At 38.9% G+C, this 19048-nt stretch overlaps 1 protein-coding gene across 5 annotated transcripts in view; it reads left to right on the top strand.

Annotated features, from left to right (window-relative positions):
* LOC134527132 (myogenesis-regulating glycosidase-like) overlaps positions 1 to 19048 on the top strand; it is a 318242-nt gene that overhangs the window by 177685 nt on the left and 121509 nt on the right. For all 5 annotated transcript variants that reach the window (XM_063359522.1, XM_063359521.1, XM_063359523.1 and 2 more), the window contains exons 3-4: positions 8702 to 9794; positions 12359 to 12674. In XM_063359522.1, coding sequence (XP_063215592.1) covers positions 8702 to 9794; positions 12359 to 12674 — 1409 coding nt within the window. The remainder of the gene's footprint in view (positions 1 to 8701; positions 9795 to 12358; positions 12675 to 19048) is intronic.

The following is a 19048-nucleotide window of genomic DNA, read 5'->3' as shown; positions in this document are numbered from 1 at the left end:
AAGCAGCCCAGAGGCACACCCGCGAGTCGTTAGGCTCAAACTACCGGCATGTCTCGTGCTTAATTTCCCAAAGCAGCGCAGTTTCCTCCACACCACCTCTCTCCAGCCTTTTCAGGGAACCAGTCCCAGTTCACTGGCCGGCCATCAACCCCAGCTGAATACAAGGACGTGGCAGAGTTGCGAGTTATTTCCCCTGGGCGTGTAAACGCCCTCTAAACTCCACTCCACGCCACGACAGCAGACTGACAACTCTGAATCATTGGTGAACAGCATACTGCAAGACTTCACTCTAGTCGTTGTGCAAATATGTAGTCGACTAGGCAAGAGATGTTCTCCCTATAACTAATTTTTAATCATTAATTAGTCAGTCTGCATGCATGGTAGAGGTAGTTAAACTTTGCTAAATTTAATAATAATTTTAAATTATGGAAACATCCGCGATAACCGCACTAATTCGCACCCTAGCGGACTACTTGGCTGATACTAGAAGCCACCTCCCTGTCTGGTGAGTTTTTGTCAATCTTTATTCCCCGACCATCACCGTTTTAGTTTTTCTGCCTATTTTACTAACTGTCTGTGAACTAGTTCTGATAATGTTCGCAGACAGGGTCCAAGAGACGGATGTGGACTTGACCACACCACCCTCGACTCCTTCCTCCGGGAAGCTGCACGACTAAGGTACCTCGGTACCATGTAACACATTACCTTTGGCCAGATAACGTCAAATCTCTAGTCCTCCAGATTTTTGTGATGTCTTCAGCATGTCCAGCATATAACTACGCTAAAGAGACTAGAACAACCAAAAATATTTATTGCGGAACTTTGATAACTCTAACTACTGGGAATTGTTTACGTTAACTGATTGTTTTTGATTCCGTGTTAATTATGCCAAATGTAAACTTAATGGTAATCTTGTAACTCGGACCGGCCCATACAGTAAATGTTGTTATTATAATATTTTTATTAATATAATTTAATATACTTTGTCAATATGTATTCATAAATAAAGTTACCTTTTTAACCTGTTTGTAAAGTCCATGTTTCATTTATTGATGTTAATGTATATATGGTCAAGTAAATATAAAGGCACTTATGTTCAGACGAAATCACGCCTATTTAGTTTTACCTTCTGAAACTAAAAGATCCACCAGTCTCCCAAAGTAATTCAAAGGGGACATTTAATTTATACAAGTCATCAAGAGAGAGTATGAGTAGCACTACCCATAGCTCGAAATGAGTGGTTTTTTGACCTCTGACCCCCCACTCCCTCTTAACATTAAGGGCTTAAGTTATCAAAATATTGTATTGCCACACGTCGAAAAAAGTGTAAAAATTAAATGGAAAGATTTTATTACATATTCCGTTCATATGTACATATAGGTGAAGATAATAAAAGCGTGGTAAAAAGGGGATAATTTTTGAAAATTAACAAACACGTCTGTGAGAAAGTACTGACATCTTCCTTTGGGTATATGTCTGAATACTTACCTAATATCTTGCACTCAAACCTCCTTCATACATTCTGGGCATGATAGTACTCCACATCCAATATATATCTGTTAGTGAGCCGGTTATGAAAGAATACCTTAAGCGGGGATTCGGCTCGTCCAAAAGTTCCTATCTGTTTATGAAATCATAAGTAAAAATATCTTTTCATGTCACCAACTCCACATTTTCAAGGCAAAAAAATGTTAATATTGCGATAAAATTGTTCGTAGGGCTATCAAATTTTACCCAGGTGTAAAATTTCATTTGAGGTATCGTATTGGAAGCCTACTGTTAGAGAGCAAGGAATTATAAGATGGTGGTAGTGACAAAACAATTCAATATGTTAGCCAATCATTGACCGGCACCTCGCACATCATCCTAGATTCAATCCAAGACTTCCTATTTATATAACTACTAACTATAATTTAACCTTTTTTAGTCCACCCATTAGGTATAATTTTGGTGCAAAAGGTTGAGGAGTTTTGAAACTTGGCAGGATTGTAGACTTGGCAGCCTGAAATATAACCTTAAGTTTGCGACCTTGGGCGACAGCCGCGACCACCGCCATCTTGAAAAAATGGCGCCCAAAATAGGTTTTTTGCAAATAACTTAGTTCCTGAATGTTTTACAGAAAAATGTTTCGAATAAAAAATGTAAAGGATAAATTTATATACAAAATTGCTTCTATGTGGTTTTTTCGTCAGACCTAATTTTTTCGAGTTATAGGGCTGAAAACTGAGGCAAATATTTTAAAATTGCATTATATCCGCATTAGCAAGTTACTTTGGGCCGATTATCTGCCCATTAGCTTACTAAAAGTTGTTTTAAGCAATAAAGTAATAAAAGTTTATCATTCAATCAACTCGTTTCCACACCACCCATGAGGTAGAGTTGAGCGGCGCGTTTTTTTTAAATGTGGTATCCCGCGTAGGCCTAATCCACGCTCAAAACAGTCCTTGCTCAAAACAATCCTTGCTCAAAGCTTACATGTATGTTTTCTGTCGTTTTGTATTAAACGATGTCCCTGGTTCACTATGCTCACAATCTTTAGAGTCTTGCTCGTATCCATCCTCCTCCAACACCATCTCCAAAGAATCGAGGACGTCATCAACCTCGAATGTGTCTTCTGAGTCGGAATCCGCTAATAAATCGGGAATGTTTTCACATGCTGTCCCATTGCAGTAAAGACACATCACCGAGCACTTTAAGCCAATTTTCCGATATCCACATGCTCCTGCACACCCTTTTTTACATTTACAGGATATCGATTTTAAAATGATGTCGGGAGCTGGTTCTGACGTAGTGCGAATAGCATCGAGCCCATGTTTCGTTTTCTGCCAGCCATATTTCTCAGGCTCTTTTTCACTATCACACCACATCGCGACTTGGTGGTATGTTCGCAGACAGTGTTGTCTTGCAGCATCTCTTGTGGGTGGAAGGGATGCAATATTAAATTTGTTCTTGGACACAGAATTCACAAAAGTTTTGAAGCGTAGTGAATCCAATGTGTCCTTTGCAGACGATCCACCATACAGTGCCAATAAGAATGTTTCACCAGCTGCGGCGAGAGCCTCTACATCTGCTTCTATGTCTTTGAAGGTTGCTGCAGTGTGAAGCAACGATTCATTTTTTCCAAAGAGACTGAGGAACTTCAATTTACCTTGATTAAATAGAGCAGAGGTGGTATCACAATTACTGATTGCATGTAAAAACAAAATATTCTTAGCCACATCTTCGTTATATTTCAGGCTTCGTGTCGAATAAAGTATTTCTACACTTTTGCCAATTGCCGGTTTCAGCAAAAAAATATTTGAATGATTTCTCGCCTTTGCAGTTAAGAGAACCAACTAATCTATATCTGCTCCTACAACAAAAACACGTGTAAATGTTGACGACATGTCGATGGCGGTCTGAATGATGAGCACATCCGCATCTTCTACTGCCTGCTTCACTGTGAAATAATTTTCTTCAAACTTTGTAACCAACATTGAAATTAAATTCCTTTTGTTAGCATCGCTCGCCAAAAATTTTTCTTGCGAAACAGGCGGAATCATATCTTCACCAAAAATTATATCAGTAGACATATGTGCTCTGGAGCGTCGACATCTTTCTGCACTCTCTGTATTACGGCTAGCAGCATTCGCTGGATAACCGTCAAAGACTACAACTGTACTAGGACCAAAGTGTCTTTGGACATATTGCACGTAGTACATGCATATTGCGCCATACGAATCGTTGCGATGCCATACCACTCGATGCAACAAGAAGCCGCCATCCAATACATGCAAGCTGTCATTCAGTTGTTCAGGTTTGTCCACTGGACTAAATGCTTTAAACAGTGACGATTTTGTTCCTTTTCGCATACCATCGTCATTAAATAATGATAGAGGGAATGGTGCAAGTTCATATTTGAAATAATTTTTCAATTCTTCATCACTTTTTTTGGCGATACAGATTCTTTGAAACAACAGCAGTGGATTGATGAAAATAGGAATATTATCTACTTTGATACTGCTATTTGCTGCTCCCAACGAAAGTACTACATCTTTACGCTTGAATTTTAAGGAGCCAAAATTGTTGCCAACAGTCTTTGTGACAGCCACAGCACCAATTTCTCGGGCCATATGGCAATTTAATGTTCCAACACCAACGATGCCACTGTTGATGGAGAGTAAACTGTCGTCTTGCGGAAACGGATTATGTTGTGAACACCACTCTGTAATCTTTATCACATCGTTACTGTCACGTTGCATACATGTTGGGCGCATATCAACATTCTGCTCTGTTGTTCCTGTTCGGATGTTGCTGAATTCTTCTATTTCTTCACAGACATTATGCAGATAGGGCATCCCTAGTGTCCACATGGTTAAGACACTGTCCGTCATACCGCGTCCATGTGTCAGACCACCAATGCTCTTCATGGTGCGCATTAGTGTCTGTTCTATGGTCATATCCGACCAAATTCCGGACCAAAATTTATCTGACCACCTGATGGTTAAATGGCCTTTCTTTGTAAAGAGCTCGTATTCAGCCGGATCCATTTTTTCTTCCAGTGCAAACATATCCTGCAAGTGCAGATGACTTGACTTTGCATAAAGGAAGTGGCCGCAAGCATGGAAGTAAGGCAGCATTTGTTGCATAGTCTCTAAATGAAGCTGCCAATTTCCCATACGTTCCGCTTCAATGAACTGTTTTAGTAATGAAACCATGTGTAAGTATTGCACCCAAAGCTTTGCCGTTGGTCCATTGGCCTCAAGTTGTGATAAACGATCTTTAAATTTTTGTGAGACCGATTTGTAGCACTTATTGTTATCCATCGCCAGTACAGCAGCTTTATCATTTTTATTGAGTAGCAACATCATTCCAGTTTCTTCCTCCTCTGATAGGTTTACATCATGCCAAACTATATTAGCTATTGCCTGATGACATAAAAATATGAGCCCTGATCGCCCTTGCATAGGCATGTCCGCTCAGCATTTTCTGTACAGTGTGTTCAGCGTATATGGTGGACAATAGTTCCTTCAAACCACTGCCATTCATTACATAACCAATACATCCCATGAATGACATTACACAGTGAAAACCACCAAGTCTGAGGGCAACATGATTTAATTCTGGACCAGGGTGACTGGCAATAATATCTCTAGCTTTGATATAAATAAGTTGATCGAAAGTGATGAAACATGTTTTCTGCTTCAAACTTCTGCATTTTTCTGCAGCTGACAGAAGAGCAGTGAATATTGTATCATGGTTGTTTGGCGGGGCATTGATAAAAGGCAAGCACAGTACTTGTGATCCTTTGAAGGATTTGTCCTGTGTAGCTTCCTCCATGAAACCATTCCAACTTGGAATTGACAGCATATTCGCACTTTTACCATACAGCCACAGCAAATCCCAACTCGACGGTAACACATCATTCTTACATGGATGTACTGTCTCAAGATCTTGAATGACAATTTCTTGCAGCCCCGACTGGTTATTCCTTCTAAAAATCTGTGTGGGCACATTTCCAAACTGTCCGACGACTTTAGCTGAAGGCATCGTTTCTCTACGAAGAATAGCTTGGTCTGGAGCAATAGCATCCTTAGGTGTCACACAGTGGATTTCTCCCATGGCGTGGAAAGTATTCAAGCCATCTAAAGTATTTGTATTGAAGTCAGCATTGTCGAAGACAAACTGCGAGAATGCTCCTGCGAGGATTTCGATTGGTGGACGCATAATAGTTGATATTTCAAACAACACACATTCCCTGTACGATGCTGAAAATCCCAAAGCTGACAAAACGTCTAGTAGCTGCTGCAAGCCAAATTTCTTGTACAAATAAGTACCAACACCGATTTGCAATGCAGACAAAAATGACTGTGGTCTGGCATTTGCGATTATTGCATGGGCTATAGCCTCACATTTAACATGCCATTTGTCAGTATTGCCACGTTTATGTTTGACAATCATTTGTTCGAGAAAACAGAGCAATGTTTTCGGTATTACTGTGTCAATGTCTTCGAGAAACTGATCTGAAGGTGGATATTCCTTTGTTTCGTAAACTTGGGAGCGAATATCTTCCAAAATAATATTCGCTGCTGCTTGCACAACTCTTAAGCGTTCCTCCACCGCATCAGTTTTCTTCGAAGCATACCATGATTCTGTTAATATTTTAAAACCAGTGTTTCTGAAGCATATTAGAGTTCCTTTGTGTGTCACAACAATCGATATATCCTCGCCCTATTTTTTCAATAACCGAGCTTTCACAGTTCTTGGATCTGGCCGGTAATCTCCTTCGATTACATGCATCAATTCATCCATGGAGAACTGGCATTCTTCACCGTTATTTTCTAAATACAAGTAAACCTCTTCCATGGCTTCGTCAACGTTTGAAGCCGGTCGGTAGCCTCTTTTCTTTTCCGATTGTACCGGACTGTACAATTTCTTCAAGCACTTACTGTGGTAGCGCGCCTCTACTGCAACCAAATCCTGTACATTGCATATGCTTTCATAGATGGCTTTACCCCAGTCATCATGCCGGTTTTGGGCGCACATTAAAATGTTTTCTTTCATTGTCAGACTTCTTACTTCATATATTGTATCTCGGTCGCTTATTCGGGTTTTCTTCAAATTTACCAAATATTCTTCACTAATTTCTACATTGTATAAGAAACAAAACATTTTAAAGTCAAATGCTGGTGCAGTAGATCGTCGCGATGATGACGGTGCATCTTGTAACACAGTGTCGCTTTGCCCACGTCGTTTTGCTGCTGCGATAAGTTTTTCATTAATGTACTGTTTACGGCATGCATCATGCACAGTAACAGACTGTCGATTCACCAAAAACGTAGAACTCTTACCATCGTCTCGTTTTATGCTACTCTCACGAAATTTATCCATGCCTTTTTGTTTCACCTCAATTGTGGTTCCCTCGCTCAAGGTTCTTTCACAAATAAAGCACAAATACTCATTACTGTTCGCCATGGCCTGTGTGAGAAGCAACCACTGAACAACAAAGCACACTGGCCACTTTCTGCTGACTGCTGGTATTTGTCGTAGAAACAGGGGGGCCTACAACAGATGCTGACGACCAGGTACCCCTATGTCCTTCTCTTCATATATAGGCTTCCCACCTCATGGCATGCTGTCATAAACCCGAGAGAAATTTATTTATAGAAGGATCTTCCATAGGTTCATGGGACAATTTGAGAACCCTTACAGGAACAAAAATGAAAAATGAAATGGTAGACACGATAGTGACAGGAAACAAGATGGCGGTGGTTACATTCTTCAAGATATCAGGAATGATTTAGAGATCCGAAGCCACCAATAACGTGCATCAGGATCCGCTATTTATCTCGGTTCAGGAAGGTGAACAAAACTTATTAATCATATTTATCAGATATTAAATATAAAATGCTTCAACTATTTGTACTGTGTGCATTATTTATATCGCATAAATGTGTTAGTTTCAACAACTGAATGCCAGCAAACAAAAAAAAAATAATATACACTTTGCTGTGTTTTTAATACATGTAAAACGTTTACAATTATAGCCAACGAGTTCCAGAAAAAGATATTATAGACCACACATACGAGTAAATGATAATCACATTTTTAAACAATGCATCTGCATAAGATCCACATAGTCCTGTTAAGAGACCAAATAGCCACATAAGTATTAGTCGTATGGCCCCCATTACAAAGAATACCTAGTCTGAAGAACTTTGTATACTGCAAATAAGTAAAATTAAATGATCTGTAAATAACAAATTACTAGCAAAGAAATACTTTGTTTCGTTTAACATACAGTATTCATAGGCAGGCATGAAATTTTCCCTGGAAATCACTATTATAAGCTTAAATAATACATTTTCACATTTAAAAAAAGTAATATCTCTTTACCTTTATTATATTTAGCCGTATGTTTCTTAAAACCACATGTAAAAACTACCGCACGCATTGTCTGCAGGTCAAGTGAATCTTGTTTTCAACAATGGAAGTCCGAAGCAATGGTGCGCGGAGTTAATGCGCATTAAAAAACGCGGAACTCAACTCGTCCTCGGGGGTGGGGTGGAAAAGAGTTGGTAGAAGTAAGAGGTTTTTTATTTCTTTATTGCATGAAACGTTTTTTCGTACGCTATTGGGCGGGAAATTGGTGAAACGTAGCTTGTAAATACTGATTTTCTACAGTTTATAACCACTCACTTGATGTTTTGGCCCTGTAACTCGGAAACTTTAGGTCTGACGAAAAAAACGCTTAGGAGTAATTTTGTAGTAAATGTTATCTTCTTATTTATTTTTTATCTTAAACATTTTTCTCTAAAATCTTCAGGAAATAAGTTATTTGCAAAAAAGCTAATTTGGGCACCATTTTTTCAAGATGGCGGCAGACGCGGCGGTCGTTTAAGGTCGCAAACTTAAGGTTATATACAGGACACCCAAGTCTTCAATCGTGCCAATTTTCAAAACTCCTCAACCTTTTGCACCAGAATACCTTTTTTAAGTCTATGAGTGGACTTTTCTTTAAAAGTTTTATGTGCTTTAATGAATAAAGGTTTTTTAAACACAACTGCAAAAATGTACACATGATTCATGTAAGGAAACATATGTGTAGGAGATGTAATAAAATTTAGATTAAAAAGTATTACAGAAAGGTTTATATGTGATTCCATCCATAATTCAGGAATTATATCACCATTCTCCCTAAATTCTGATCTTCTGTTCACAGGCGAATCTTCATTGCTGAAAGCTACAATTGGGAGAAGTTTAGGACCAAAAGCATTCAACTGTTCTGCCGATGAAGAAATTTGTTTCAAGTGGGAAAACGCTGAGCTTAGGATCTCCTTAGTAGACGATGTATGCAGACACATGTCGTGGACGTCAACAAACGCCACCGGGAGGTTCGAAGACTGTTTCGACCTCGGTCAGGATCACTGGTTTGGTGGTCCAGAGAGAACAACCCAGTACTGGCCGTTCGAGAAACAAATTTTCAATGAGAACTCATACATAACCAAGCTTGACCACTACCAAGCCCTTGCGGATCCATACTGGGTCAACTCGAAGGGTGTGTACATAATTGTCGACGAGGACGTTCCTCTATTTGTCGACCAGAAGAACCTCGAGAAGAACGGAATGTGTCTCATAGCCAAGAACTCAGATCCTTACCCGACAGAAAACCAAGTTCTCAAGCTTAGCTACAAGGTGTGCACCCTCGAAAACGCGAGGAAAGCTCACGAGCATGCAATAAACACGTACATTGGCAAGCCCACTGGGATACCGGATGAGCGAATGCTGCGCTATCCTGTGTACTCCACGTGGGCTAAGTACAAGAAGAACATAAACGAGGACTCGGTGCGCGAGTATGCAAACAACATCTTGAAGAATGGCTTCAACAACAGCCAACTGGAGATTGACGAAATGTGGGAGACATGCTTCGGCTCGGCTCAGTTTGACACGAAGAAGTTTCCCGACGCGAAGAAGCTAGTGGCTGACCTGAAGGCACTTGGGTTCCGAGTAACTCTGTGGAAGGCTCCATTCATCAACACCAACTGCCCCTACTACTACTCGCAGGCTGCGGCCAAGGGCTACCTGGCCAAGAACCAGATGGGCTCGGTGGAGACTAATTGGTGGGAGGGCAGAGGCGGGCTGGTCGACTTTACGAACCCCGAGGCAGCGACATGGTATGCTGAGGTTTTGAATGGCATCAAGGCCACCTATGGCATCGACTCATTCAAGTTCGACGCTGGCGAGTCCAGCTATCTGCCGCAGCCACCAGAACTCAACACTTCGCTCTCTCTCGTCCCGAACGTCTTTACAAACAGGTGAGGGGCGAGTAGGTGCAGTGTTAAGGACACTGAACTCGTATGCCAGAACACTTTGTTTTGAATTAAAGGCCGGTATTAAATAGTTTTTTCGAAATAACGCTAGTCAAATTCTGGGATGTTTCCATAGCTGATTCCTGTTACAATATTTTTAGTGGGTGTCGTAATGTGTTATCTTTTATAGTGACTTCACTGACGAGGGACCAAAAACGTTAATGGAAAATTAAATTTTCGTGTCGTATTGTAGCTGCCATGAGTGAGAGATCATATCACTCGCTACCCATTAAGTAGATCTGGGTTTGGTTTCTAGCAATTTTAGACCCATATTTTTAATGTGAAAATTTGTCCGAATGTTGCTGTGCGCTCGTGGATTTTCTCAGGGTAGTTCAACTAAACCTTGCCAAATTACTCCATCTCTGCTTCATTTACGTCGCTCGCCCTTCGTCGTTTATGTAGAACTCACTGTCAAAGAGGAGTTGAGTTATAATTAATGGCTTAACTTTAATAATTATGTTATAAATGAATATTAACCACTTAAAATTTTTACAAAGTGATAACTAGTCGTTAATATAATCAGAATGCATAACCTTAACATTATGTTTAATGTGGTTGTATTCATTTCATTGATTCCATAACTGTGCTTAAATGTTTCTGTAATAAATATTGGAGTACGATGTTTGAAACCATAATTTATTAAAAAACATAGAGACATCTAAAATGTACTAACTAATGACCTAGATGAATTTGAAAACATACACATAAACCTCACAATGAAAACTATTGAGTATGAAGGATATAAAATGTTAGTCTACATTATCGTCAAACTAATCTATCTAGGTATACAAGATAAATTTTATCAAATAATGAAACCATATTTTTACAAAATAATTAAGTCATATAAATAGTATAAAAAGGAGAATTCTGCCTAGTGCAATCAATGTATTTCTTACAGGCCTGTAATTTTGTGGCTTGACAATCGTAAGAATTCGAAAAGGTTCGGACGTGTTCGCCTCTCGATGACTATGATAAGGATCTCGGGGGTCATTTTAGATGACTCCACATCCGCCATCTTGGAACCCACAATTTTTGAATATCTGTAATTTCTTAGCTATAAATTATGAAAAAATCCACAAATCATCAAAAACTCGCTTATTATAATAATTATTGATTCGATTGATAACTTTGCTCGGTACAATCCTCGCTTAATGCCAAAATTGTAATATCAGGTAAAATATAACAATTTAATAAAATATAGTAAAATAATCGTAAAAAAATTATAAATCATCATCTACCAGCCGGCAATTAGTTTGATCGATTCTTATTCTTGGTTCGATCCTCAATCGATACAAAAAAATGGCACTTTTATGTAAAATAAAACTTATTCGAAAATATTCCTGAAAAATCTTAAAAGAAACATAATTTCCTCATTTCATACTACTTATATATTTGACCAAATAATTAAGCCACATTATCAGTTGGCTGATTTGTTTTGAAAATTATTATGATGTAAATGCGGGCTATATTACTGATATACCTGATGACAGGTTAATAGACGAACAGTTGATATGGAACTTGATGGACTATTGTAATATCAGCTTTACGTCATGTAATTTCAAATTTAATAGTTAATGATCACGGGAACAATAAATTTTAATCACCTAGCAAGTCAAGTTTTCACGAAACTATACTAGTGGCGTGTACATCATGGTATTTGATATTTTTAAAATACTAATTCACAATGGTGGAACATCCTGACTAGGTGTGTGTAAACATTGCAAGACATACATAAATTTTATCACTTTTGCATTTCTAACGTTAAACATCTTGAATCTCGTCACACTGGACCAGCATCCCTGCCAGTATGTTCTAAACATGCTTATTGAAAGAAAATCTCGCTAGAGATTTCTAATCGGATAAGATTCAATTACCCCTTACTCACTTTGACTCATATGTCTTCTTGAAAAGTACATATTTACATTAAAAATAAATTAAAACTAATTTAAAAAATGTACAATAATACCCATGATATTACTCTTTTACTAAAAGAAAAGGAATGGGATTTCTCAATAATATCTGAGGTAGGATCATCAAAAAGACTGCAGCAAGTTCAATATTGGGCGCCATAACCAAATCGATTGTCACATTCATTTATTATCAGGTACTGACATTTCATAAAGCAATACCAACACTTCAGGAAATGCTTATAAAATCATTAGTACCTACACTAAGTGACAAGATGTAAAAGAAAATATACATCCTAGTATGAAGGTGTCCAATCAAGGAAGGTTATTTGAAATGAGTGAGCCATTAAATAATTTTTCCTCTCAACCGATAGAGAGAGGTGATTAGGCAATTGACTGCCATTCTGAAAGACCTGAGTTCCGATTGTGTTCGTACCATCCTGATTTAAGGTTACCATTGTTTGCCGAAATCAATCCACGTAAATGCTGGAATATACCATTTCTTAATATCTCTGAAAATAATATTTTCTGTTTTCTTGTTTAACAAGACCTCGCTGTGGACAGTACATAAATCTCAGTCAAATGAATTTCTAACTCGTGCAGGTATGTGGAGACGGTGTCGCAGTTCGGTGGCATGGTGGAGGTGCGCTCGGCACGCCGCACTCAGAAGCTGCCCATATTCCTGCGCATGCTGGACAAGGATTCGCGTTGGGGCTTCGACAACGGTCTCAGCACACTCATCACAACGCTGCTCGTCATGAGCATGCAGGGATACCCCTTCGTGCTGCCAGACATGGTGGGCGGCAATGTGTACGGCAGCGATAAGCTATCTGGAGAGCTTCTGGTGCGGTGGATGCAAGCCAACACCTTCATGCCCGCTGTGCAGTTCTCCTACCCACCCTGGGAGTTCGACAAACAGGTGGGCTGGCTTCACTCGGAGAGTTAACATATAGGTAGCAGCTAAGTCTTGTCACCAACAACTTCATGCCCTCCTTCCTTTCAGTTTTCCTACCTGCCCTGGGAGTTCGATAAAATTTGGGCCGTCTGCACTCACATACTGAACATAGCGGTTGTGGCTAGCTACTGTGGCCGACATCTTCATGCACGCCGTGCAGTTTTCCTACCTGCCTTAAGAGTTCGATTAAAATGGGGGCCAGCTACTTTTATAGTGTGAACACAGAGGTAGTGGATAGGCATTGTAGCCAACACCTTAATGCCCACCGTGCAGTTATTTCCTCCCCCTGGGAGTTCGACAACAAGGTGGGCTGCTGCACTCATAGAGTGAGCATAGAGGTAGTAACAAACTATTTGAGCCAACATCTTCATGTCCGTCATGTACTCTCCTACCCGCATAGGGAGTTCGATTACAATGTGAGTCAGCTGCACTCATGGAGTGAGCATAGAGTTAGTAGCTAGCTATTGTGGCCAACACCTTCATGACCACTGTGCATTTCTTTACCCGCCTTTGAGAGTTTGATTACAAGGTGGGCCGGCTGCACATGTCTCTTCCACCCATTGACTAATGATAGTAGTGTAGAAAAGTATGATCTGGCTCAGGCTGCAGACTGAGGTACCGAGGTGCCGACCGCCATCTTGTATTGTGACATCATGTTGGCCATCTTGGTTTACCTGGACCTGGACCTTCAAAATTGGCTAAAATTGGCCCAAAATGACTCAAATTTCGCCAAAAATTAGCTTAAATCCAATAAAATTTCCATTTATTTGAAAGAAAAAATCCATCAAAAAATTTGAAAAATAAAATATTTCTTAACTTCGAGAGAAAAAAACTCCTGTATTGAGTGAAAATATCCCGCTTTAGTCCTCAAAAATGCCAAAGGCTTGAAGGTCCGTAATAAGGGATAAGAATCCATAATTACAGCCTACATAAGCCTCCGAAGTCATGAAATTGAAAATAAGGATGAAAGGCAGCCATTTTGAAATATGATGTAACCTTTGAAATTTCCTTTTATACCACCATCTTGAAAATCATAAATAATAATGCAAGAAAATAAGGAAAATTTTTAAAATTTATACATTAATTAATAACATTTTAATAAAAAAATAGTTAAAAAAACAGTTGCACATTTCAGTATAGAAACTATCTTATATTATAGAAATGTTGCATGTTTTGTTATGCCTGTCATCTTATATGTGTATGACATCATCGTTGTACTTTTCGTTATGCTTGAAATCTTAGATGTGCATGTCGTCATCGTTGCACTTTTCGTAACGCCCGCCATCTTGAAATCCAAAAATAACATTTATCATTACAGTCGCCATATTGAAATATCTTAACTTTAATCCTATAAATTCGAAAAATTTTTAAAAATATAAACAAATTCGTTAATAAAATTTTAATTCTACTTTAGAAAATGCACTAACGTCATGAAATACTAGGTTCGAACATACCAAAACAAAAATAAAAAATGACATAAGTTCCTTCTCCACAGAAGCCGCTGGCAGACTGACATTCCACCACTAATGCTAAGGTAAAAATTAATGCCAGATAGTACGACGTCATGTTTGCCATCTAATTTTCGCCTGCTGGAGGCCACATTCTTGTTTTCGTTGCTAAAGAGCGCTAAAACCATGTTAATTTAATTATTAATCACTAGAGTGTAGTTTATTAGATACTGTAGGACACCTTCCTTGGTTTGATGCCAGGTAATTGCAAAAAAAAAAAAAAAAGTGACAAGTTGAAAAAGAAAATTTTTCACAAATAAAATTTTAGATGTCGATCCTAAACTACTGGAACACTAGCTGAAGTTAGAAGTCTTATAAATATTAAGCTTTGAATTGGCTAGAACTGACTAATTCTTAGGTCCAATAGGTTTACTGAAGACAGAGACCAGCCAGATCCTTTGTCGACATAGTCTTTTTCTTCCCGAGAGTTTCTTGATAAGTACTATGCTTATCAGACTGCTTCACGTCGTCAGATTTGTAAATGGGAGTATTAATGCCTTGTATGCACACTTATTCACTTGGTCCTCGATAGGATATGGTTTACCATATACACAGTCCAGCCAAAAGTTATATTTTAAAGTCCCGTATGTAGCTACTTCATCAGTAAGCTGATTGATAATGTTCTGCTTGATATCGTCAAAAAATACAAATGTTCTTCGACTCACTAATCATATTTGGATAATAGTATTCTTTCAACATTCCACGAAATGCAGAGTTCGCCAGGTGTAATGGGTGGTCATTTACCTGTATTGCATCGAGTACAGTCTTAGGCTTAGATTCATGTCCATGCCTCATCACAATAGGTTGCTGAACATCTGTTTTTGTGCTTGTACGCATACGAGTCACCAATCTAAAGCGAGGAAACAAAATTTTTGTCCATAGTTTATTAGTACGCACACGAAATACACCTTTACATTTTTTTCGTATGCTGTCGCAAACTGTCAATACGTGTAATCCAAACATGGCACTCATCGCAGCAAAACTTTGTACGAGAAGGATTCGTCACACATTTGCTCCTCTAATGTCTTCGTGCTACATGGGAAAATGCGAACGACATATCACAGTAGCTGCAAGGATGTGTAATTAATGAAGACATAATTTTTAGACTCAAATCAGATGATGATATTGCTGCAGTTGTACCAACTCCCGGTGTACTCTTAAGGAAATAAATTAAACTCTGTTGCAGACTAATGTTTATTTTATGCCGTACAGTACGACCTCTGCATGTCTTCATGGGTGTTTTCATATTATCTTTTCTGACAAAATTCTTATGACATTTCTCACAGCCAAACATTTTGCGAGGAGAATTCTTAACAATTTCTCTCTTCTCTTGTCGTTGAGCATTACTGTTGTGGGAAAAAATCTTGTCACAGTAACGCCATCGATGCTCGATAGTTGTTGTCGAATCACCAGCCACTGAAGGCTCCATCGTGGGTGAAAGTCGTTCTTCGTGGTTTCCTACGCAGCCAACACTGAAGTCATTAAGATCTCTTCTGCTGGTGTTAGCTTGACTGTTGAAGTCTCTTCTAATGTTGTCATCGACGTTGTCAACAGGATCTGCTCCATCACCGTCAACGCTGACGCCAGGAGTTCAAAGTTAAAGACGGTAAAATGCCATAGAGTTCACAATAATAGGTAATTTGAAGACTTATATACAAGACTAGCTGCCCGACCCGGCTTCGCACGGCTATACTAATGGAAAAAAATTAAGCCACATCACCCATTTACAGTAATGGTAAATAATAAAAAAATCAGTGAAAATTTATTACAATGCTGTATAATGTACCGGAGAGAAAATGAATAGCACCGATGGTTTCCCGACTCGTGCACGCAACGTACAACTGATGTACCCGTACTTCGCTACGGCAGTCTACAGGCAGATCACGCTTGCGCCGCTCATTATACTTGCCCCTCCTTGTGGGTACACTGCCGCGCGATGCCCGTTGCCATGGAGACGCAGAAGGCATGAACAATTCAAAATCCTGTTGCCTTGTTTTAACCACCCATGGGATCTAATTTTCGGAAAATGTCATCCTGCGTAACATAAGGAACATTACTGTGAATTTTCAAGTCTGTAAAATATAAATACTTGAAAAAAAAAGGGTAATTTTTGATATTTAGATACCAGCTAAATTTCAACGGTGATGAGGACTGCACTAACAATGAAATAGTCGTTGTCATAGAGACGAATGAAGCATCAACAAAGCAACAGCCGTTGCCATGGTGATTTCCTACCAAAAAATGGAAATTTTGATATATTACCCCCCCCCCCCTCCCCCCTCCGAAACTCCCCTTGGGATCGGATTTCCGCAGAATCCGTTCTTAGTGAGCGTCTACATTACAAAATGAATAATTATGCTAAATTTCAAGTCAATTGGGTTTATAGTTTTAGATATCTCGTGATGAGTGAGTCAGTGAGTGGTATTTCGCTTTTATAAATCGCAATAAATTAAAATTGCGACTATAATTTGAGATTTAAACTATCCTATCTCTCAAGTTGGATCGAACTGCACATGGTGTGCGAATTTTATTATAATCGGTTAAGTGGTTTAGGAGTCCATTGAGGACAAACATTGTGACACGAGATTTATATATATTAAGATGTGGCAAACTGGGTGAGCCTTACACCACAGCAGACAGTAATAAACTGAAAGTCCCCTTGGATGGTGACTTGCTTATATACCTGCAACCAAACGAATAATATGTTACTCAAAACAAGAACCATTTACTATAATAAAAAAGTTAAATCAACATTAAAAAATGAAGCACACAAAAAACTTAGCACTTTTGAAAGCAAATTCGACAATTGAAATGGGCACGCAATACACGCAATGGACGCACAGTACACACATTTCACGCACTGGAAGCACAGTACACACATTATATACTCTGGATGCTCAACACACACAGTACACACACTGGATGGTACACGCACTTGTCGCACAGTATTAACACACAGTACACACACGAGACGCACAGTACACACACGAGACGCACAGTACACACACTGCACGAACAGTACACACAATACACACACTGGACGCACAGTACATACAGTACAAACACTGTATGCACAGTAAACATAGTACACGCACAGTACACACAGTACACACAATGAAATCACAGTACATACACTGGACGCTCAATACACACACTGGACGAACAGTACACAAAATAACACACTGAACACACAGTACACACAGTACACGCACTGGACTCACAGTACTCACATTAGACGCACAGTTCACACAGTATACCCACTGTTCCCACAGTACACACAGGACGCACAGTTCACACTGGATGGTAACGCAATGGAGCACAGTACATACACACACACAGTGTATACACTGGACGCACAGTAGACACAGTACACACACTGTACACAAAGCACACTCACACCACACATACTGGACACACAGTACACACAGTTCACCCACACAAGTGAAGAATTTGACTGAAAGGAAGTATATTTGGACGAAAATTCAATTTAGAGTAAAAAGATCTCATCTGTTCGATACTATCACTTCAGTAGCATACGTTAATACAGATTTTATTAAGGCCATTTAAGGAAAAGGGCGTATATTCAACACAGTAGGATGCAATAGTCAATTTACGATGGGTAATAATGACTCCACTAGACTTTTGACATCCTCAGTCTTTGACACCTACAGTCATTGGCTCCACAATAATTATTTGATTCCAAAAATGTATTTTAGCTTTAACAGTCTTGGTCGCCAAAAAGTCTTTGCATCCAAAAGTATTCGGCTCCAAAAAGGTTTAGGCCTAGCTTCTATTTGGCTACGAGTGCAAGAAGCTACGAAGATATGACGCTACAAGACTACATGACAAAAAGGCTACGAGGCTATATGGCTCTTAACGGTCTTTGGTTATTTAGGGGCGAGAGTTAATTTATCTCATGCTAAATTTGTTGAAAGTGTTCTCGATTCTTGACAAGAGATGTCGTCACGTGTTGCGTTGAGGTAAAAATTATTTTGACGTGAAAATGTCTAATAAATCTATGAACGCCAGCTGCACGCACGAAAAAGTGTCCCGTAACGCACATTGTCCCACTACGGATGTCCCTCTACGGATGTGTCCTGTTATGCACATTGTACGCATGCGTGGAATCTCTCTTCCACTCGATTGGAACAACCATCGATTTGACATTTCAATCATGTTTTCGTCGTTTGAATTATTAATATTATGTAATTTAACGATCGTCCACCGATTTTCCGCACAATCGGTACGGTTATTTAAAAGTAATGTTGAATATTCAAATACGTTTTTAACGAACAATGGTATTTTACAGTTACACATAATAATTGAAATTACACCCGGGATCTTTTGCACAATGTTTTAAAAAATATTGTAACACATAAATAAGTTTGGTGTATTTGGGATGCTTATTTGTTATAAAATCGTGTTATAAAAAGGAAATAATATTATTCCCCTAACGTGCTGTCATCTACGGTGACGGACGTGAACCTAATGAATCGTGATATCTATCCGCTATCGCGGGAACCAGGCACTCCTTAATAAATATTTTCCTTTATTTATCGCGAGAGGCGTTATTATTAATGAATTATAAATAAAATTTCGTGGCCGGGGCCACAATTGCATATCATTTTGAGTACTGAAAGACATAAAAACTAAAATATTCTCGACGGATTTTAATATCTGGTTTTCATTGCTTATTACAACAACAATTTCGGCAATAAAGGTTAATTATTTTTGCATTTTAAAAATCTGATTACTAGTATAATTTGAAGTATTTATTCTTTTATTATTTAAAAAAAGTAGTAGATGTCGACGAGTGCAGTAATAATAGGT

The sequence above is a fragment of the Bacillus rossius genome, chromosome 1 (genome assembly GCF_032445375.1).
Source record: "Bacillus rossius redtenbacheri isolate Brsri chromosome 1, Brsri_v3, whole genome shotgun sequence".
Lineage (NCBI taxonomy): Eukaryota > Metazoa > Arthropoda > Insecta > Phasmatodea > Bacillidae > Bacillus > Bacillus rossius.
The sequence above is the reverse complement of the archived record's forward strand: the minus strand, read 5'-3'. Positions and strand labels throughout refer to the sequence as shown.